The sequence below is a fragment of the Aquila chrysaetos genome, chromosome 25, assembly GCF_900496995.4.
Source record: "Aquila chrysaetos chrysaetos chromosome 25, bAquChr1.4, whole genome shotgun sequence".
NCBI classification, from domain to species: Eukaryota; Metazoa; Chordata; class Aves; order Accipitriformes; family Accipitridae; genus Aquila; species Aquila chrysaetos.
Window position 1 is genome coordinate 15,012,882 of NC_044028.1, and position 24,001 is coordinate 15,036,882.

Genomic DNA, 24,001 nt, shown 5'->3' on the forward strand with positions numbered 1-24,001 from the left:
GGGGTAAAGGTTTTAATGACTTACAGTTTGTAGGTCAACCTTCCCTAGTGCCTCAGTGCCAAACTGCTGAAACTCAGTCAGCGAAAATGCTATTGTAATGGGGTTGAAAATGTGTTTGACTTGCAGCAGGGAAGCATCTGAGTCCAATTCTAAGCAAAAGTACCTTAAATTTATCAAAGTAATTTGATGACTGGAATTCTTCTGACTGTGATAGAGAAAAGGCAGGTTTCTCCAACTACACATCGATGATATGAGGCGATAATACGAGGTTAAAAAGAAAAACTTTTCTAAGGACTATACGTAATCAAATATCAAGCCAAAGAAACAATTTACATTCTCATCTAATAGCCCCATCAGTTCTATAGTTATTCATTCAGCTATTCAAATATGAATGAGACTACAGCGGCAACAACAAAACATCAGCTCCTACAGTGGAACTGCAATTTTACTTTTTCAAATTAAAAAAGAAGAGTGAAAACAGTATGCTGTGGAAGTGCTTGGCTTTGCTTAATATAATTATCCAAAAGCATACAAATCACCTTGTATTACAGCTTAAATGAAAATTTTTTAGGAATGTTACGTTGGTAAGATTCCTTCTTTAAACTTATTTGTTCTATTTTTATATTTAAGAAATAAATTTTTTTTGAAAAGTATTATTACAATGACTATTGTCCAAAAAGTTCTCTCTTCTGAATACACTTAGTAAACATAGAAACACTGTCAGGGTATCTCCTTCATCAAACTTCAGTTTAGTTCTCAAACATGAAAACTGGTCAGCAAATTGCTACATTTAAGCAGATAAAAAGGCCTTTGGAATTAGCAGGATTCATGTTAGTATATGGGTAAAATTTAGGTAACTAATGATTTCATATAGAAAACAAATACGAGCATAAGGAAGAGGAACTTAATCTTTGTGTTCACAGATGAAATTTAATCAAATCTTAATTTCTCCCAAAAGATGTAATATAAGCATTGGATTTACTAATGTTTTATTAAATGAACATGACAGGTAAGTGCACTTTCTAGGCATCATATCTCAACATATCCCTTGGAAAACAAAGGCTGAAGGAACAATGACAAAGCTTGAGTTCCCAAAAGGATGAATATAACCTGGTAAAAAATACTTAAGGGTTATACACTGTGTATTAAAGTTTTAAAGCTTTGGGATAGATGGAAGAGAAGCAGATGCAAAAAACAACAGGGGGCAGATTTTGTATCAAAGCCATAAAAATATACAGCCATTTTAATGGGCAATTATTCTTTGCATTTGTGCTGTGGTTTGAATTTGTATGAGAGTGCCATATGCCTCAAGAAAGGTGTGCCATCAAAATGGATGAACGAATCTACCTCTCATCACTCCTAAGCTCTCCTTCTTTGCGCGGACTATCAGGTCATCTGCCATCAAGAGTTTTCAAATGCTTTATGGTGAAGAATTTTAATGTTACGCCATGTTTGCATCAGTTTACAGCTAATTTACTGCAACATAGTTTAACTGTTAGAAAGGCAGGGAGACACATTTACATTATTCCCATAGTTCAGGAGGATCCCTTTTGAGGGAAGGCTAAGCAGAATAATCTATATGATATTATCTGAGATTTCAGGAACAGAATCAGGAGTTTATCCCAATGTAGGCTGTGTAGTGAGTTTTCACTTCACCATTATAGTAATAAGTAGTATTACTTAGCATTCTTTATAAGAATTATAAGAACTGCGTTAAAGAGGATGTGTGCAGATCTTTGCATTTAAATACACAGTCCAAAATACAGTGCAAGTAAAATTTAAGCTCTGTTACTACAGATTTTAACATAAAAAGGCTTTTATATTTTTTATATATATATATATATATATGGATTCTTAAAATTTCAGGGTAAAAAAAATCTTCAGAAAGTTCACGATGTTTAAAAATAGCAAGCTGAAAATACATTTTTTTCACCTGTCACTTTTGTGAGATGATTGTCCCTGCGATCTAGTCGTGAATTAACTTAATCCAAAGGAAATATGCCATATATGTCAAATACAGTCATAACTGGTCACTTCTATTTATTTCATTCACAATCTATTTATTTTTTGAAACACACTTAAAGTTAGCAGGACAATAATTTCCTTACTATTGCACAAAAATATATGTCAGTATTAAACGCTGTTGTTTAGGAATGAATAAATCGGTATTTTGGACAAACCATTACTTATAGGACATTCTCATTTGAAATGCATTGAAAAGGAAAACAAAAATCTCTAATTAATGTACAAGCCTAATCACCATTCTCCACATGGAAGAGTAATTTTTCACTGTTCATTTGCTCAGTGTAATCTCAAAACTGACATAACAGAAAAGCAATGGCCTATAAATCTGCTCTCATTTGTTTCTTTAATATTCATATTCCATTGAACTACAGCTGCTTGTTGCTGCAGTCTATTACAACATGCAAAACTGTCGATAAAAATATTATGAAAGGCAAGATGTGTTTCTTCATGGCTCTGTGTGCCATTTGTTTTGAAAAAAACAACAATAAATGACTCATGGATTGTCCCTTAGTTTGCTGCACGCTGGGCGATTAGTGATTAATTACCTTGCTGCAAATTGACACGGCACAAGGAAATTGACACAGCTCTGATTAATTAACTTTTTATGTCAGACAGTGACTTATAAAGCACTGCGCACTGTAATTGAATCCCTTCACACAACACTACTGCATTAAGTTTCCAGTCAAATCCAAATTAGCACCAAATTTTTCATAAATTTGGTGAAACTTTTTATAACAAGGTAGACCCTGAAAGGTTACATAAATATTTTTAGAAAGAGGACACACAGCTTCTTTAAGACACTGTTTTCAACTATTTCATCCTCAGACATAGGAAAACCAAGATTTGTTAGATTTTTCCATACCAAATCATCAACAAAATCAAATGCACTCAAAAAACATGCATAAAATATTTCAGTAAAAAGCAACCTCCTACTTAATGTGCTTATTCTTATATTAAATTGTAGGAAGACACTTCACTGTTCCAACAAAACTTCTTACTTGGTTAACTTTACCTTAAATTTGTTTCCAGATCTAATTGGTCTACTATTTCAACAATGACTTGCATATACTGAATTCACACTTAGTTTTCTTTATACTTATTTTCAGTATATAGGGAATTATTCTTTTCCTCTGCCTGCCTTTGTTTCATCTCCTCTAATATACAAATAAACAAACCACCATTAGTTTCTATATATATTGATACCATTATATGCCAAGAATTTATAACCTTCGCAGCAAAGTCTTGATGCCAAAGCCTGGAAACTGTCTCATATTTTGTCTAAACTTTTTCACTGTGGGGGTGACTGAGCACTGGCAGAGGTACCCAGAGAGGCTGTGGAGTCTCCATCCTTGGAGATATTAAAAAACTGTTTGGATGTGGTCCTGGGCAGCCTGCTCGAGGTTACGCTGCTTGAGCAAGGTGGGTGGACAAGGTGACCTCCAGAGGTTCCTTTCAACCTCAGCCGTTCTGAGATTTGGTCATTTGGTGATTCTGTCACTATCGGAAATTCCCATATATCTCATCCCTCTTTTACTGGGCTATATATGCAGCCACCTGAAACCTTCAGACATCAAGGGATTTCTCTTAACACACAGAAAAAAATGGAGGATGAGGAGGGATTAAAAAAGACCAGAGAAGAAGATTTAGAATTTTTTTGTAAAGCTATGTAATTACACGAGCTTACAACTTTGAATAAAAAAATGCTATAATTGGTGGACAAACTACTTACGGTGTACTTAATAACAAAATAAGAATACTGCATAGTTGATGTTACAAAGAACACAAATAGTTGATATACAAAGAATAGTTGATTTTTCACAAAAGAAATGACTAACAAACAAGAAAAAGCTCAGTAGGTAAAAACAAACAAAGCAACTAGGCCATAAAGGAAAAGAAACAGTAGAGATCAAAGAAGCCACATCTGATGTTAAATTAAAGAACAATCTTCAAATATAGATGATCAAACTGATCAATAACTTGTCTTGTGTTCCTGGTTGTTGGACATCTAAAAGCTCCAAGCAAATGGAAAAAGTCCCCTGTGTCTAGCTAATCACTGTTTCTGAGACAAAGTAAAAGGGCCATGGCTCTGGAAAACTAGATGGAAGAGTAGCACTACTATAAAAAAGATGACAAAATTTAGCAATTTGAATGTTTATGAAAGCCAATTATGTGGTGACAAGAAGTTCTGTCTGGATGACACAAGGATTACTAAAACTCAACAGAATTATTAAACTGTAAAAAAGAACATTGTCAGAATGTTGTTGGGTAGGGAACAATTTAGGCAGGAAGTGACTGAGGAAAAAAACAGCTATTAACCTAATCCAATCCATAATGGAAAAAACCGTCAAAACAAAGAATTGCACCTGCAGAGTCATATAGATATTAAAAATGTTAATTCCTCAAAAGTACTTACTATTTGTGAAATTCAGGTTGAAGAATTTCGCTGTATACAACATGGTTTTAAGAGCCATGGTTTAATAACAACCGTCACACAATGCAAGAAAGAGTGACACTGAAGCAAGTCTTTATTTGAAAGCAAATCTTACAGACTAAGCTGAAAACCACAAAATTAACAACTTTACATCTGACAGACAGAATGATTTGAGATGTATAGTCAACTGTGAGTGCCTACCTACTAAAAATGAGTAACACAGCATCTAGAATGCAAAGCTAAGGAAACATCAGGAGCCTGCATCTAGGACTCTACACAAAGGATCTTACGTACAATAACATCATAGATTATGATGCAAACAAATACTAAATGTAATTCTTACTAATTAGCTGCATAGTGAGAGCAGTAAGTCCAAACAATCCTGTTGTCCTAGCTCACTGGTTAGTAACGAGCACTGCCAGTGGCCAAGTGCCATACCTCCATTAACAGGAAAGCACTAAGTTAAGACATGAGATGCCCAACTGTCCTTGGTCAAACATAATTTTTATTATTTGAACTAAAGGACAAAGATACTCTCCGCAATTTACTATTAAAAATGTAATGCACACCTTTCTAGTCATCTCCCACTACCCAGGTGTAGGGTGGTATAGAAGTTAAAAAAAGTCAGCGGCACACAATTCAGGATATGTCTATCTTTATAAAACTCTTAAGCGTGCTAGTTCAGACAAACTGCACCATCACTAAACAGATTAACAGAAGAATGAGTATAAACAGCAAGGTACTTAAAAACAGATTTGCAGGAGTGAAATGAAACCCATAGTTACAGATTCTGGATGACTACAATACATCTTACTGATGACTTATTAGTCACCATTTAAAATACTGATAGACAGAAGGTAAGAGGATAGTTATGCTGAAAATAGTTACAGAAGGGAAATATATAGTGCTGTAACAAGAATTTCAGGCAATGCTACCAAAAAGCCCCAAAGAGGTTCACTTTACAGTTTAAAAAGGCTGATACTTGAATCCAGAATATAACATAATACGTATGGATATAATTTACTCAATTTTGTTAATTTTGTATTATCTTTATAACTATCTGACTTACAAGTCAGTGGAGTTATCCTCCATTCAGATTTGTGTAACTTTGTTCAAAGCAAGGTCCAATACAATGGGCCAAAACAGTGTTTAAAAACCTTCTAAAGACATTTCAACAAGAGATGACATCAATATTTTCCTCTGGAAGCGATACATAATTTTTCAACCTTTTACACTTCTATACGTGGGGGGAAAAATTCTGGAAAGAAATTAGTAAACTTCCCTTCCTACTTATTGGTATCTTCCTTATTTAAAGTTTCATGTAGATGCACTGTATTTTAACATACAGACCAGGAAGGGCACTTTTCACATTATTCCTGGGTTACTACCAGGTGATTCTCTTTACTTTATAAATAAAGGCAATTAATTAATTCAGGAAGCACATTAAAAGACAGTTTGACTCCTAAATGTTCAGTAATGAGCTTTTTGTAGCCTGGAAATGATACGTGTGATTGGTGCACGCAGATGTATGGACATTTCCCTTTGGGCAGGATTTTTGCACTGTTTCATTCATGAATCTCAGTCCTACAATGGCTAAGTTGGCTTAATCACAGAACTCCTTTGCAGGGTTACTCTACCTTTTTCCTATGAAACAATAAAAAGCAGACAAAACCACAAACATGTAAATACAATCTACTAATATATATTTTAATTGTGATGAAGTGACCTGCCATTCCATTTTAGTTTAAGAGAAATTAAAAACTGAGTTTGCAGAAACCTTTTTACATTTAATTCACAAACACTGTAACATAAGCAAATTATTTATACCATATGAATACTCATTCTTTAAACTGTTCCTGACCCATATACCAATTCAAAATGGCAAGCTTACTAAACACTCTCTCCCTTACCAATAACAGCAAAATCACAACAAATAAATTAAGAAAAATTACAACAATAAAATCAGAACAAATTAATCATTGATGTCATTACAATAAAGCATATGTCCATTTGGATTGAATACGGTCAGTCATGTCTTACATACAAAACCCAGAAAAGGATATACCAAATGCCAGGAGCACCTACACTTCAGTTGCTTGGAGTCTCAGGGTAATACTATCAGAAGACTATCATCATTACAATATAATTTTCAGGTAATTACGTGTGTGCAACAGATTAAACCTGACAAAATCAACTGAATCAAGGTTTCTAAACTGAATGTTTCCACTAATGATCCTGCTCAGAAGCACACTTTAAATCACCTTTTGAAAATTTCTATTTTCCCCACGTAATATTTGTGGTACTGGAAATACCCCTGAATATAATAGAAATGTCAAAGGTCTTACTTCAATCCATTAGTAATGCCACAGAAAAGTAAAACCTGGAATGTCTTCACTGAAACAAGAAACATGAAAATAGTTTCATACAGCATTTTTTAGGTAGTTTACTAATATTTATAAATCAAGGAACCTACTTCCAAGGGAGGATATTCAAGAGACATATTGAATAGACAGGCTTTACTTATTTTTCATTTCTGTAGCACAATGAGTCCTCAAATAGACTAAATCCTACTATTGGATGTGGTATTTACACTTAGTATTTACGATTTTCCTTATTTACTCCATGCATAGCAACGAAGTCCTGAACTATCCTCCACCTATGAATCAAAGCAAAACGCCCACAGGAAAAAAAAAAATAAATTTTAAAAATAGTGCATGTGTCTGTCATACATAAGTGTTGGTAAGTTTTTAATAGAGAACATATATAAAAAGCAAAATTCCCATATTATGTAATTAATACTTTAAGCTTCTGCTATAAATTTTCCTTCTCTCCCGGCATATAAAACACAACTTTGGATCACTAGGATTATTAGGATAATTTAGGAACATTTCAATGCCTGCTCTGAAGTAATGGAATCTATTTTCCTGATTTGCTTTAGAAGAACTTGAGCATTAAAAATATTTCTTGTCAAAAATATTACAGGACCAAAGGTTTCCAGGGAATATTCTGAAAGAACTGCCTTCCCACCTTTCAAAAACATCTCATCTTTGCCTTGTTGTTTTCTGGTTGCTCATAAGCTAAAATCCCAGGGCAACATAGTTTATTGTTTTAATATCTGTCTGACGCAAAGCAAAAGTATTCTCTGGTGAGTGCTTATCTGTCATATGTACTTCTGTGAAAGGAATATCAAGACAAATAAGATGTTCTAGGGCATATCATGGGATTATGAATTTGGCACTGACTGAATTCTGTTTAAAAATAGTTGAAATAAATACAAAAAATATCTACACTGATATTTTGAGGATGGGAACTTGAAGAGCATTGGGGTTTAAATATTTTAATTATAAAGGGTTTATATTATTTTAGTATGAATAGAGAATGAATACTCAAGTCCATAAATGGGACAAACAAAACAAGAGGAAGAAATATTCATAACTGAAACAGTTAAAAGAGTACAATTCTATTCTAAGGATACAATGGACTGTGAACTTACTTTGTATTAATTAAACTCAATGTAATGGCATTTTCTATATTGAAATGAATAACCAGTGATCTGGAAATTCATTTAGACCATTAGGTTAATTACAGAAACTGATGGAAGTTTTATCAGACAATTACTATTAAAGAACACGAACAATGTGGGACAGATTTATAAGCATTTGTACCACCTCAATCATTTTTGCTGAATTCCACCACCACTTCTTACAAAACTGTAATCAATATATCAATTAAAAAACGGGCCATCAACTTCATTTGCCATTGAGTATGATAAAATAAAATAAATTAATCTCTGATTTCTGCATGTTCATATTTTTTTTCCTTTTAATTCTATCACTTTATTGCAATATGAAAGATTTATTTATTTTTAATAAAAAAAGAAAATTTAAGGGAAAAGAGCATGTATATTTGGGAGCTGATAAGCATGCTTGTTGAAGATAAAACCACTCTAACATTTAGAAAATGTAAGCCCAAACTGACATCAGTTTAAAATGTACTCATTGAAGTCAAGGCAAAATTCTCTTTTATGGACATGCAAAACATTTGGGAAATACAGGCATTCATATGGGCATCATTCTGAACAAAGGCATGTAGCAATTTACTATTTTAGAACATATGTGAGCTATTTGGTCCCGTGAACTGTCCCTTTAATACATGCTTAGAAAAATCTACTAATAGTTACACATCTGATAACTCAAGTATCTTTATTTTTACTTGGTGCTAAAATAAAGCCTAAAAGTTATAAAGATTAACGCTCTGATTTAGACTGTGAAAAATACTTAGCTGCCTTTGAACTTTCATTAAAATTCATAGTCTCTCTCCCATTGCCTTCCATGGGACCCGGGTATGCACAACTGTCAATTTTTGAAAAATGTGATGCACAGCTTTAGGCTGGCTTCCTCGCCACACCAGCTAGCGCTTAGCGAGCCCAAGAACGTTGATTAGTTACTCCAGAGCACAAAGAAGTTTTCTACTGGCAGGTGCATCTCCTTTTCCATCCCCTGCCCTTTCATGGCAGGGGAGGTTCTCAGGAAAACAGAGCCAGGCTCTTCACAGAGGCACACACTGGGAAGACAGAGACAACAAACATAACTTGAAAGAAGAGAGATTTCCACTGTTCGGACATTCACGCACTGGAAGAGATGACCCGGAAAGGTTGCGCAGTCTCCATCCTTAAAGGTGCCCTGGTGCCACCTGGTCCTTCCAACCCGCATTATTCTATGAAACTATGATTTCATCTCTTCCTCCTTTCCCATGTTTTGGCTCTCATGAACTTCTATTTCCTTCACATTTTCAGGCACTTCGAAAAAATGGGGAAAATAGGCACTAAACGGCTTTTAAAAGTCCTTGCATCAATTCAGATTCGTATTTTTGCCTTTTTTAACCATACATACCCAGCTATATTACTGTCCTTTGGAGAACAATGATACAGATATTCAGTGACAGAACTTTTTTCTTCTTTTGAATCTTCCTTTTGTCCAGCAGGGTCTTAATAGTCTCATGGATCCTATTCTCGAGTGGCTTCAACTTGGAAAAGTTCCAAAATTTTTCTTGATACCTTTCTTATTGAATAGTAGATACAAATTTCTTCAGGATTTTAAAAGTTCCTGTGGAAGAAACTAGTCTAAAGAAGTGGGGGCAAAAAGAGACTGTCAGTTACGTGCAGCCGAACTGTTTGATTTACAAAGTTTCAGTGAGGTATCATGGGCCTCCAGGAAGCTTCCAGTGAATGCTTGCTTACTTGCTGGGACTTGGGGTACTCTAATCTTTACTTTCTGGGTATATCTCCTTCGACACTTGTCTACATTCTGCATTAGGAAAATTTTGAAGGATTTAACTGAAATCAGTTGTATTAGTTCTGTCCTCGAGATGCCAATACTATGGGAATCTACAGCAGCCAACATGAGACCATGAGCTTCCTTACTTTGGTTGTCTCAATAAGGCAAAGAATCTGTCTGTCCCACCAAGGGATGTGAACACATTTGCATGCTGAAACTAGGCTTTCTACATAACAAATTGTCTATTCCCAGAATAGATGTGCAAATGAAAAACTGATCCAGGTCCCATCTTCTGCTTCAGCGTTAGAGAACAGATGAGGCATGAGAGACTATTGCTACTGATTTGTTCCACTGCTTGCAGAAGAAACAGCTCATTTCTTTCTGTATTATGCAAAGGGCCAGAAGTGATGGAAGGAAGCAGAGCCATGTTTCCACCTCCTGACATATTCAGAGGTGTAACTAATCACTGTACTGGGAAATGTACAATGTGATACATAAAATACATCCTGGGGAAATAAACCATCAGAAGGGAAAGAGTAGCTCCAAGAAATGCACTCTTCTTTCTGGCTAGCCAAAAAAATGGGGTAAAAATGTTCAGAGTCATCAGAGACTACTAGCGACCAATACAATTAAAAAGACAAAAAAATTAAGTGAGAAATAAAGCTAGTCAAATTTTTAAAAATGTATTTTACAACCATGTTTCAGTCCTTAACTCCTTCTAGAATATAACTCGGGAGCAAAAGATGAACAGTCAAGTTAAGGACAACATTTCTAAAAATGGGGACTATGCGCTTCCAAATATCTGAAAATTCCTAAATGCCATTAGCATTTAATGAACTCCAAACCTGTCAAACAGCTTTAAAAATCTCAGCTGACTCTTTCCCTTCTGTTAAAACAATTACAAATTTAAAACCCCTGAATTCTTACATTGTAGGCTGTTCTAAAATATTACACAGTTACAATACCAGCAGTACAGAATAAACGATTAACAAATTATTCAAAGATGAAGGCTGCAATATTGTTGTCTACATGGAATCATAATAGTGAAAGTATTAATCTCCTAGATGTTAATGTTGACTTATCAGTTATCATTTCAGTATTACAAATGTGCATTAAAATGGAATATAGAAGATCTTTAATATAATAAAAGAAGGAAAATGGGACAAAACTCGAGCTTCATTTCTATTTACTTCTTAGAATTTCCTATAGAAATGGAACTATTTTACATCTTTACTGAAAATTTTGTAATAAGGAGAAATAAAAAAACCAATTACAATCATTCGTAATTGTAGTAATTTTGTATTATTAGGAGTTGTGACCCTGTGGGGGGAAGTACATTTTGGCAATAAGAAATACTATACATAATAAAAGAAAAATCATGACTTGCAGACACACAGGTTCAACAAAAGTGTAATAATTTCTACTGCGAGGGCTACTAGCAATCTCTGTTATGAAACTGCGTATTGCACATTGCCCAGTGGGAGGCAGATAGGCAAAGTCTGTTTACTTATGCATTTGGCATAATTGAAAACAAACAGGTGTTTGTTAGGATATCATTATTCAAGGAGCACCACTGCAAAATAAGATTTTTCAAAGGGATTGACTCATGAGACATAATCGAAACAGTGAAGTATAGAGCTTAGCTAGCTATACAATGACTATCTAGGGATTTAATAACAGTGGAAATACCGTACAATGTAACCAGCAACCCCAGAAATAAATTTCCTGGGACAGAACTCAGTGAAATAACAGGAGCAACAGGGCAAACTTAAGAAAGGCTTTATTTAGAGTAATTTCCAGAAAATGAGAAACAAACACTGCCATCCCACCCCACCCCGCAAAAGGAGCTCCCTAACAGTGAGATGAATGAAATGTCTGCATAATTTTCTAGGAAATGAATTTCAGCCAAAGATTGGTATTTCAGTCAAAAGACTAGTCAAAAAGGAATAGTGCACCAAAAATGTACAAAAGGGAACATTGATTTAAACAGTATTTCACGTCTGTGGTACTACAAGGATTAAAAAAACCCACTGCTTGGGAAAGGTGACATAGTATAAAATATTCTTGGACGATCTGGAAGCAAATGCAGATTTAACTGATATTTTCATTTCCAATTTAAAACACTTCATATATTTTGTTAGTTTGCTGTGTATTTGTAGACTCCTGATTTGAAGGTAGACCCCATATTTATACTGTAAAAGCAGCAGCTCTGGGGATGATATTCACAGCCTTTGACATAAGAGAGTTACATGACTGTAGAGATGATTGCTATGGAACTTTTTTGTCCTCATTCCTGGTTTTAATTAATAAAAAAAAATTTAGTAATCTAGATAAGCTTTAAGAAAGTAGAACTGCATTCTAGATTGATAAAAAGCGTATCTGATAATGTTAAATCAGACAATGTAAAATATTTTCTTTATGGAGGACTGCTAAGAACGTATAACACATGCTGCTGTTCACCCTAATTCAGCAAGCAGCAATTATTACTATTTCATTTAGCTAGAGGCTTCTTATCTGATTAGATTGCAGAATGGGCATCAGTGGTACCACCAATACAATCTACAACACTCTCAGAAGAGTCAGTTCTGCTTCTGCTTCAGAATTCTAGAGGACACATTTCTACTCCAAAGTTTTGTACAGAAAAAAGCAGCATCTATTGTTTCAGCTTGTCTTTGCTATTTTTATTAGGGCCGCTTTTTATAATTCAAAAAACCCACTTGTACACAGTCTTTTAGCTTTTGTAAAAAAGACTTCATATCTGTTTGCTTCCTGACACAGTCAAATGGTGGCGTGATATACGACTTTTTGTTTATTAAATCACAGTTGTGACCAGGATGGAAAAAGAAACACAACTTCATCTTCTACACAAAATGCAGAGTGCGCAACAGTACTGGATTCCAAAAAATTTCACTGTTACTATAGAACTTTTGACCATTTCTGTAGAACATTGCAATATAGGTTGTCTTTTTTTTTTTTTTTTTTTTTTTTTTAAATAAAATATACTCTGAGGATAAAGTTGCAACTGCATTACCCGTTGACATTACTTGCATATGTTTATAAATACCACATTTACCTTAACAAGAGCTATTGGGAAAGTTTACATTTTTAGGGGGCTTAATTCACATTAATGTGCTTTTGTCACAAAACAAAACAAAACAAGAGCCGTAACACTAGCTTACTTGTGGATGTGTATACTAGTGAACTGGGGGCACTGTACACGGGAGATCCCTCCTGGTTTGCCTGGCACAGCAGCACCCTGCCTACAAGAAAGAGAGAAAGAGTGGTATCTGGTTTTGGAACACTCAAACTAAACCTCAGTTTTCATCTCAAAACAGAAATAAAGTCATAACCGGAGCAGTGCAGCGAAGCAGGGGCACTTCTCGTCCTTCGACTTCAAAGCAGAAAGAGCCCCAGTCAACATGCACAATTTTACATAGGAAAAAGCAAACCACAGCCATCCCCCCAAATACAAACACCCCTTTTTATGCCACGAGGACGCCGGTGCCCGCCCTGAGCGTTCGCGCCAGTCCCTCAGCCCGCGGCGCGCTCTCCCTCTCTGCCCTGTCTCTCCGAAACAGAAGGTGCCCCGTTAGCTCTGCGGCTGACGGGAGCCAGCAGCCCACCCACACCACCCACCTCCGGACTTCTCACCGCCCAAACTTGGGCCAAAATGAGAGGCTACTCAGGCAAACACAGCGGATAAATCAGACCGCAAAGCTCCCACATACAGATGTAAGGCCAAGTATGATCTCAGTTGTATTGCTTAAATTAACACTGGTGCAAGTGGTTACTAATACATGTGAAGATTTCAGTAGGTTTTGATCAAATGAGAAATACATAAACACAAGCTACATTCCAGTACATAAGCTGGATTCAGGATTAAGAACAAAACCAACTAAAAGAAATGAAACCTTTTTTTTTTTATAAAGGAAAAAAAAGAAGTTAAAGTAATAACCAAATCAATTTAAAACAACACTTTTGCAATGCATGTTCATTTTGAACAAATGACACAAGTTTAGGCTTGTTTCCTTTTTTTTTTTTTTTTTTTAAATGAACTTAAATAAAATGCCTTACTAGTTCAACATCTTTCTTAAAATGATATTTTAGCAGTCTTAGCTGAATACAGATTGAACATTGATTAGAGGTAGGAACAACTGTATTTTCACACTAGGAAAACAACTTCTGCACTTCTGGAATACAGTCCACCAGGAAAAGCAGGATGTGACGCATCTCTTCTTGCAGATATATGTGTATATATCTGTATATACACACACAAAATTATATATATACATACACTGACATTCTTCAAGCTGTCAGGATTTGTGAATCGTGCAATTTCAAAAATATTAAATCTACATGAAGATTTGTGAGACTTTAGAAGTCGTGCGTTGATTTACAAGCAATGTAACTCAACAGAGTTGAGTCATATATGTTTGGAAGGATAAGATTAATTACAAATGGTAGGCATGTTTTCCATATAGTATTACAAGAGCAATTCTCAACCTACATTCAGTTACCAGACCAGAGTTCTTTCAAAAAATGTTTTAAAAAAATTTCTGTCATTAACCAGTTCTTTGATTATTGCTTACAGCTGTCAGTTGAAGTAGAAATACAGGAAATACTAAAGGAAAATAATTCTTGTAATTTACACAATTTAGCTAAGACTGTGAGCATTGGAAATCTCATGAAATATTATGCTTCCAAACTTCCCAGACAATAGCGTAGCCTTAACTAACAGGATTTGGAGGTGCTTGCTTTTTTCCACCTATCCACTACTAATCTGAAAGATAAAACAAGCTAAAAAATTTTTTTCCTTACTTTAAGAGAGCACATAGTTGACTATATTGATATCTATCTCTCTCAGCCTTCCAAAAAAATCCACAACTGGAAGATGTTAAATGAACATATACCTACTGAGATCCTAATGGCAAGCATCAGTTTCAGGCTGGTAGATAAACAGGACCTATCGACACACTTACTTGACACTAGGAATGTGTACATTGGAATATGGAGGTATTTAACACCATAAATGCTTCAAAACTTGTGCTACTACAGAAGCCTGAAAATGAAAGTGAGCTGGAGATATAGAGGCATTCATTCAGCTGAGTGAAATCCGGAGAGGAATTATTAAAATCAGTAATTTTCATTAGGTTTTAAGAATAATGTATCTATATATATTTAATAAACTTACTTGAAGTCATTAAAGATAAAGGTTTTTAGAAATTGAAGATTATAGTTTATTTATATTATTCAACATAAATTCTAGATGACACTCTGTTTGCTCCATGGTCCATAGATATTTTCCAGTTTTTTGCAGCTAACATTCTTACACTTTTTCTGATTTCATCTCATACAAATCTAATTTTCCCTACTCTAGTCTTCTACTTTCTAATGAAAGTACTTCAAAACAGATGCCTTTTTCATTCATGCTACAAGAGTGTATTTAATTTGTTGCACAGAGCTTTCTAATTATATTTTGACAATCTGCCTTCGAATTCGTACACAAAATTAATAATAATACCTAAACCACTACTATTAGATTTTATTAGAAAAATATGGAACTTTTTAATCTGCTTTTGTAAGAAAAGATTATTTATGCTGCATCTAATTTTGTTATTAAAAGTATTTAAATTGTAATTAATACAACTGGGGAAAGATTGAATTATTTACAATAAGATCTTCTGGATAAACCTCAGAACATTGAAACAACCTGTAAATTCCCTAATGGAAAAAAAAATATATTATTTTTCCTCTAGAATACTAAATTCTAGCATGACAGAATAAAGGTGGGGGTTTTTTTAAGAAAGAGGATTTTCATATAAAATTCTTAATATTTCTGTTCAAACTGTTAACTTAATAATATCATGGAACTGATGAACTTCAAAAAATTACAGTCATGCAAGAGCTCATCCTTAATTCTGCAATGCCTTCCGTACCAGAATATTTAAGGCTGATATTTTCGCCTTAAGAACAATCTGCATGCTTTTCTCTAATATAAGCATCTACTTATTTGGTGACAGCAGATGTGACCAGTGATACAGGCTTTTGGAGATCACCAGCTGAAAGCCCCCCCCGACTCACTCCATCAAAAGGATCACAAAAACCTCACCACATATATCTGAAGAGCGTATTCACTACAGGCACACCGGAGAGCTTTAGACAGGCCAGTGGCAGAAGGGAAACTGAGGCAGCCATGCTGCTGGGTGTAACGGGAGAGCAACAGTCTGCGGCGGCTGAGCAAGCTGAGGGGTTGTGCCGCACACAGCGGGTAGCTGTGCTGGGGCAGGGCACGGTGGTGTCAGCTGAGCACTGCCGTATGGCTCCAGAGATCCCCCAGACTGATTCACCACTTGTCCTTGGCGTACAGCCTGGCAGCGTGGACAAAAACATACTTTACAAGATCCAGAAATATTCCCACTCGTACTTCTCTTCCTCCAATGTTTTCTCCTACAGTCCATGATTAAGAATGTACTGTTTAATTAGGTTCTTTGTTGAAGCACTATAGTTATTTTGAGAAAATAATTACTCTAAAAATATTCAGGGCTGTGAGGAAAATGATGTGAAGTCATAAATATTTTTAGAATACCAAAAATTCTTTTCCCAGTGGTCCCAAGATATTTGATTGAAAGTATTTTTCTAATTTTTTCATACTTTCAAAAATAAGGGTTTGTGTATAGTTCTTATTTACATGATTTATATAAATTAATCTACAGCACATAAGTGGAAACACCAATGTACTAGTGATGATGCACAGACTACTCACTGGCTATACATGACATATGACGAAGTTCACTGTATTTCTCAAATACTCAGGTAGCCAAGAAGTACCCAGGATCAACAACAGGAGGACTTTCCAGTAAATCATAAAGGATTTGAAATCACCTCTCTTAAAATAGCTTTTAGGTCTAACTGGAACCACTGCATAGCCAGCACTACAAACAGCTTAAAAGTAAAGACCTGGGGTAAGCTTAAAAGAATTTGCACAACTAGTTGGAATCTTTTATGGCATCCTTTGTGGAAGTATAAATTGAAACATTTTCAGCAGAAAAAGATTAATACCATTAGTTAAAATTACGCTGCTGATGTAAAATTAACAGTGTTGCAAGGCCTTGATCATGGGAACAGCTCTGTCCTGTCACAAGAACTAGATGAAACTTTCAGAAACCTTCACTATCAGACCCGTATAAAGTTGATGTACCACTACCGAGAACCTGAGTTTACAATGCATTACCTCCCAGCAGAGATGGCTTTAGTACCTTTGCTCACGACCAAAGAGTTTCCATGCTGTTGTTTATTCCCCCAGGAATTTTGGGGATTTACAAAAGGGAAGAGGACAGAAGTTGCACTCTAGTACCCTGTTACATCCCAGGGCAAAACCGCAACATGTTACTGAGGCAAAGGGGAAAAACTGATTTTCTACTTTCACTCTGGGAATCCTAAAAACCACAGCTTCATAGAAAGCTCTTCAGACAGCTCCAAAGATGACAGTGGTACTGAGTGCTATATAGGGTACAAGTACCTCCATCATAACAAGACGGTAATCACATAAGAATTTTCAGTGGCAGAAATTAATCAAGTCAATATCCAGGGCTGGTCTACATTGGGTAGTAGTGCACAGGTAGCTAAAATGACAGTTTATAACATAGGAACTAAGCAAGTTACAAGGAGATTTAGTGAAGATGACATCACTCTAATCCATTGTGCACTTAGCTTCCTGGTTAAAGCAGCTCTCCTTTATACATATTTATTCTATTGTGTTACCATTAAGAGCTTCTTACTGGTTTTGGCAACTAAGTACCAGTTCATATATTCTATAATACTATTTAGCAAAAAAACCCAAACCCACATGAAAAAGTGAAGAAAAGCTAAAAATATTTGTGTCCCATTTTCTCTATATTATTATAAAATGCTATTTTATTACTCTAATCTAAAAGCTGTATTATTTAATAAATTCAGTGATTATTATTTCTTTTTCCCTTTTTCCCAATACAGCTGGATGTGACGCAGCCCAATCTTCTCTCAGTCATTCTGATCACTGTTTTTCTTTGTACCTTTTGCAACTATTATTCTTACACGCTTAATTACTCTTCCATATACAACGCGTGAAAAAAACTATAAGGCTGCATATAAGAAGATTTGCTAGTGTATCAAAGATCCTCATAAACAATTGATGTTCACTCTTGATTTGCTGTTCAGTGTAATTTAATATTGGTCTTTCCAGAGAGAAATAGCATTATCTTTGTTCTGGTTTGAAATATTTTTTAATGATGGGTTATTTCAGAATGTGTCACAGAAATGGATCAGAAGCACCTAACAAAGGCCACTGTTGTACAATAATAGTTTATGTTAGCTTCTATTGTCCCATCTGACTAGGGAATTTAAAGAGAGTATCTTGAATACATAATAGTTGTTAAGTGTTCTCTTATCCTTTCATTATCTATAGTCAAACTACACGGCATTAGTATGCTTTTAAATACGCTGTTAATTCAAAAAAGAGTGCTTCTTGAGTGCCTTCAGTTATTTGGGATCCTTCTACAAATGGAATAATACTCCTTCAGATTTTAACACAACCCTTCATGGATGGTTGTGTTGACACATTGAATTGTTTGCGCTCGCAGCCCAGAAAGCCACCCGTATCCTGGGCTGCACCAGAAGCAGCGTGACCAGCAGGTCGAGGGAGGTGATTCTCCCCCTCTACTCCGCTCTGGTCAGACCCCACCTGCAGTACTGCATTCAGCTCTGGGGCCCCCAGCATAAGAAGGACATGGACCTGTTGGAGCGGGTCCAGAGGAGGGCCACAAAGATGATCAGGGAGCTGAAGCACCTCTCCTATGAAGACAGGCTGAGAGAGTTGGGGCTGTTCAGCCTGGAGAAGAGAAGGTTCTGGGGAGACCTTACAGCAGCCTGCCAGTACCTAAAGGGGGCCTACAGGAAAGCTGGACAGGGACTTTTTACAAGGGCATGCAGTGATAGGACAAGGGGTTATGGGTTTAAACTGAAAGAGGGTAGATTTAGATTAGATGTAAGGAAGAAATTCCTTACAATGAGGGAGCTGAAACACTGGAACAGGTTGCCCAGAGAGGTGGGAGATGCTCCATTCCCGAAAATATTCAAGGTCAAGTTGGATGGAGCTCTGAGCAACCTGATCTAGTTGAAGATGTCCCTTCAATTAGATGTCTGCATTGCAATGTCTGTCATTGCAGAGGGGGTGGACTAGATGACCTTTAAAGGTCCCTTCCAACCCAAACTATTCTATGATTCTATGATCCTTTATTTACAAGGAATAAAGTAGCTTCATCCAAAAATACACACATCCTTTCTTCCGATACGTTAAAAATATAAACAAAACCTATATTTGATTCCCTCAAAGTTATTGTCGTGGTTTAACCCCAGCCAGCAACTAAGCACCACGCAGCCGCTCACTCACTCCCCCCGCACCCCGTGGGATGGGGGAGAAAATCGGGAAAGGAAGTAAAACTCGTGGGTTGAGATAAGAACGGTTTAATAGAACAGAAAAGAAGAAACTAATAATGATAATGATAACACTAATAAAATGACAACAGCAATAATGAAAGGATTGGAATGTACAAACAATGCACAGTGCAACTGCTCACCACCCGCCAACCGGCACCCCGCTAGTCCCCCAGCGGCGATTCCCTGCCCCCACTTCCCAGTTCCTATACTGGATGGGACGTCCCATGGTATGGAATACCCCGTTGGCCAGTTTGGGTCAGCTGCCCTGGCTGTGTCCTGTGCCAACTTCTTGTGCCCCTCCAGCTTTCTCGCTGGCTGGGCATGAGAAGCTGAAAAATCCTTGACATTAGTCTAAACACTACTTAGCAACAACTGAAAACATCAGTGTTATCGACATTTTTCGCATACTGAACTCAAAACATAGCACCGTACCAGCTACTAGGAAGACAGTTAACTCTATCCCAGCTCAAACTAGGACAGTTATATATGGAGTTTCACTTAAACAAAAGAATTGCATGGTAGGGAGGAGAATCTAAAGTAGCTGATGTCCAAAGGTGAGTTCCTTAAGTCCCAATCAGTGTCTATATTACCTTCTGACAGCAAACCTGAAATACATTCAGTTATTGAATAACCTGTGTATACTTGCTACTGGTAATGAGAATGAGAATCTGTGCTCTATACATACACTTATACTTACACAGTAAGTCCCTGACCCACACATAACCTCACATAGGTTATTAAAAACACGGGGCGGGGTGGGGGGTTAGAAAAAGACAAGGGTGGTGGAGGTACGTGTCTCCAAGACATTTTATGGGATGTCTTTATTCAAAAATTCTATTTAAGATGCCAATTTTCCTTCCACCACTTTTCTAAGCATAGTACATGTTTCTTTATTATCACCTCTCTTAGAGTATCACAAAAACACTCAATGAACTTAGGCAATGACTCGGGGAACATCAATGCATGTTACACAAACATAATTTGTAAGCCATCCTTCCAATTGTTCTTTGCTGGTCATACCATTCCAAGCTTTTGGGAAACAGACCTCTCTCCCCTGTTACATATGTTCGGTGTCCAGTATAGTAAGTCACATACCGGGGTTGGTAGGTGTTTATATCATGTGAGTAAAAGTCGGATGAGCAACAAAGTTTGCAGCTCTGGTAAGAATTTTGTGTGAGATTCTCCTAATTCCCCTCTTCCCACCTCTTCCTTCTGTAGTATATATAATTCATCACAAGGTAACAAGGTGCTTCAGGATCTCTCCTTCTCCAGGACCTGACAAACCATACATAACTGATCAAACTACCTACCAGTATGTCCTGTGGTGTCTTAGACGGGGAAAGACCCTGTGGATAGCACAGGAGCTGGGAAGCGGCAAATTCTTTTAAGCTCTGCTCCCATGCCAACATCCTCTTCCTGCCTCGCAACGTGATGACTTGCTTTAAAACTTCATCAAGGAAAAGTGGAAAGGTATATCCACTACTGACCCACTAAAGTTCTCAAAGGTTGCTTTAGGAGGAATAGCTTGACAATGCAGCATGTCATAATCACTGGGGTTTAGTGGCAAATTTAGGCTGTGCCATGGTACTGTTGGTATGAGGCAAAGTAATGCCAGCTTAAAAACACACGCTGTGTGACTGACATTTCTATTTTCATTAGCGTGCCAACCTTACCATAGATGGGCTGTATTTCTCAGGAACAATTTATGTAATGTTTCCATTCACAATGTAAAACAGTTATAATAAACCCTCCTTCCCAAACATAATTTAAAAGTTATTAATCAGCCACAGACATTCCTTGTCTTGTAACCAAAATGTCACAGAAACTCAATGGCTGCTTGTACCAAAATACGTAACAAGCCTAGAGAGTTTACCTGTGCTTGTGAATGAATTGGCATCCAAGTGTAAATCCTTATTCACCAAAAAATCTAAAACTGGAAACATACTATGTAATCACGTAAAAAAATTGGAGTGGTACTGTCAGTATTGCCCACAACTGTAACTTTCCTACAAAATATGTTTACTATATGATTTATATGCGCAATTTCAGGTGCACACAAATTGATATTCAGTGATATTCACTGCCATTATCTTACACTGGGAGATGTGTCCCACTGAAGTTGTTCAGGACCTTTGAAAATCAAATCTTTATTCCTAATCTTTCTAGGTCCTCCTAGCATACTAAAAGGTATGTAAATGATGGTTACTCTTGGTTCATTTGTAACTTTGAGAAACAAACATGAGAGAAATTCTGAAGTATAAATATAAACTCTGAGCTGGTATTATACTATTCTTGAAATAGGATACTTGAGAATATAAAAAATACATTTATATTCTGCTGATAATGAAAATGGGTCGCATTCATACATCTGCCTGATGAATAAAGACTGCAATATGAATAGAATCACAGAATAAATGAAACTGGAGCCTTTCTGCTCAAACACGAACACTACAGTTCCACCATGGCCCTGGAGGGATTACAAGTAGATGTGTTTATACTTTATCCTCTCATATTGTGTCAAGACACTATTTTCTGTGTAAATTACCTATTTCAGTAAATCGATAAAACAGAGATGCAAATCTAATGCAATTAGATGCAGAGATGCAAATGACTAATCCCTCAGTTCTATTTACTTACCCCAATGGATGCTGGTTTTAACTTACAAATAAAATTCTACTCTGAATGACAAGCTGAGAATAGAAAAGACCAAAAATTGAATCATCATGCATAATCCTGGCTTTAGTTAGTCTATTTCTTCCCTAGCCCATTCAGATTCCAGAATTTCAGTAGCATGAAAAAACATTACAAAAACGGTATTGCAATGTTTCCAAACTTTCCAAAACACTCACTTTTACTAGAAGCACTTCTATGCTTGGAGATTTCCCCCAAAACAATTTGCACAAAGAAAATCTGACAGAGCCAAACTGGCAGAGATTGTGTAACCACTGTAAAGCACAATTTCATCTCTGCTACCTCCACAAGTGAGTAAACGAATGAAAACTTAGTATTTTGAAATTTACTCTCAATAAGTATTGTGAAATGCAATTACAATGCAAATGTATCCGGGATTCTGTCATCCAATGCCCAAAATGGGGAAAAAAAATGCAGAAGACGAAACAGGAAACATTAGCTATATGTTTGGAATACAATTCAACATAATCTTAAGCTGCTTTAGCATTAATTTACAGATGCAATTAAGGTTTAACACACAGCAGACTTGTTTTCCATTCCACTTAACTGTATTAACTTTACATTTCATATATTACTTTATTACTTTACATTTCAGAATAGTTTGTCTGCCTGACTGTCCATCCTAACGCATGGATCTTCCTAACTTCGTTATTCTTCTAATCAGAGGAATTTATTCCTCTGCATAAATGCTATTAACTTATCTAATTATCCCACCCAGTCCTGAACAAACAACTGTTTTAGTGATGACCCTGTAGTTTGTGTTAAAATTTCTTCTGAGAGATTCTTAAGCCATTGCTTTTTACATATATCCATAGCCGGTATTTGAATTACAGTCTCAGTTTTATTCTATCAGACAACCATCATGCGTATGGTAGCCCAGACCTCAGGTCCAGACAGTGCACACCCAGGCTGACCTGTATTGTCAAGTAATTGGTGAGACAGTAGCAGTAGCTATAAAACAGCTGGTTTTATATCCAGCCTCTAAACCTACATTATACGCAGTCTGGAGAGTTTACTCTGGACCAGGTTTAGTCTTGTCCCCTGAAGCAGACAACCCCACCACACACCGTTCAAGACTGTCCAAAAGCCAATCTGTGTGACATGCAACAGTCAGTGTGCATGTGGAGCCTCCAGTACAGCTCCCAGTGCAGTTTCTTGCAAACAGAATCTATTTCACGTGTACTAAACCTGCTCTGCAAACTCCAAGCCAGCATGTAGCAAGCAGGGATAATTGTCAGATTTACTTAAAAACCATACTAATGCTGCAGACTAACCTATTAACAAGACAAGGCCAGGGAGACAGTTGTGGAAAAAAAAATCTCCATATAATATTTATAATTAGACAGTTTTAGGCTGCCACCATATATATTTAGTTTATTTTTGATCCATCACTAATCAGGAAGCCATAGAACATATGTTCACTAACCACCAGAATGACGTTTAAATAAGAGAAGTCCAAGAATTATTTTTCCTGAAAAGATTCTCTTCATAAGTAAAGCACAGTACTTAACTTTCTTTCTAGTCCTTTAAAAATTGATCAATTATATACAAAATAAAAAATATTTGAACAAACATACAAGAAGTTAGAAGCAACGTAAGAACAAAGAAAGGATGTTACAGCTCCCGCTTGATCAGAACATTTTCTTTGGTTTCACTGAAGTAACATTTAAACAAACAAGGCAAACTGCATGCTAGGTGAAATTCGGAGAACCATGGAAACATGGCCAGCAGATCAAGAGCTGTTGTTACTCCCCCAACACACACACACACTTGGTGCCAGCAAGACTGCACCTGGAATACTGCATTCTGTTTTTAAACCTACTACCACTCCAGTTCAACCGAAATGTGGAGAAACTGGAGAGGATATGTTGGAGTGAAACCAAGATGGGCAGGGGTCTAGAGCTCATGCCCTGTGAAGAGAGGTTGAGGGAACTGAACTTGATTAGTCTGGCAAAGAGGAAGTTAAAAGGCAATCTAATAGCTTTCTCTACTTGAAGGGAAGTTACAAAGATGATGGAGCCAAAATCTCATTGGAATCATAGCAGATGATAATACAAAAGGTCAAGGGCCACCAACTGTAGCTTGGGAGGTTTAGGTTGGACAT

The 24,001-nt window shown here is 36.4% G+C and overlaps 1 protein-coding gene across 24 annotated transcripts in view; it reads right to left on the minus strand.

The window, feature by feature from the left end:
• The window catches only part of RBFOX1 (RNA binding fox-1 homolog 1), a 1,358,224-nt gene that overhangs the window by 56,119 nt on the left and 1,278,104 nt on the right, over nt 1-24,001 (minus strand). For 22 of the 24 annotated variants that reach the window (XM_030002523.1, XM_030002528.1, XM_030002522.1 and 19 more), the window contains one exon: nt 12,912-12,992. The exons of the other annotated variants lie outside the window; for them this stretch is intronic. In XM_030002523.1, the coding sequence (XP_029858383.1) occupies nt 12,912-12,992 (81 nt within the window). The remainder of the gene's footprint in view (nt 1-12,911; nt 12,993-24,001) is intronic. 24 annotated transcript variants of the gene reach the window in all.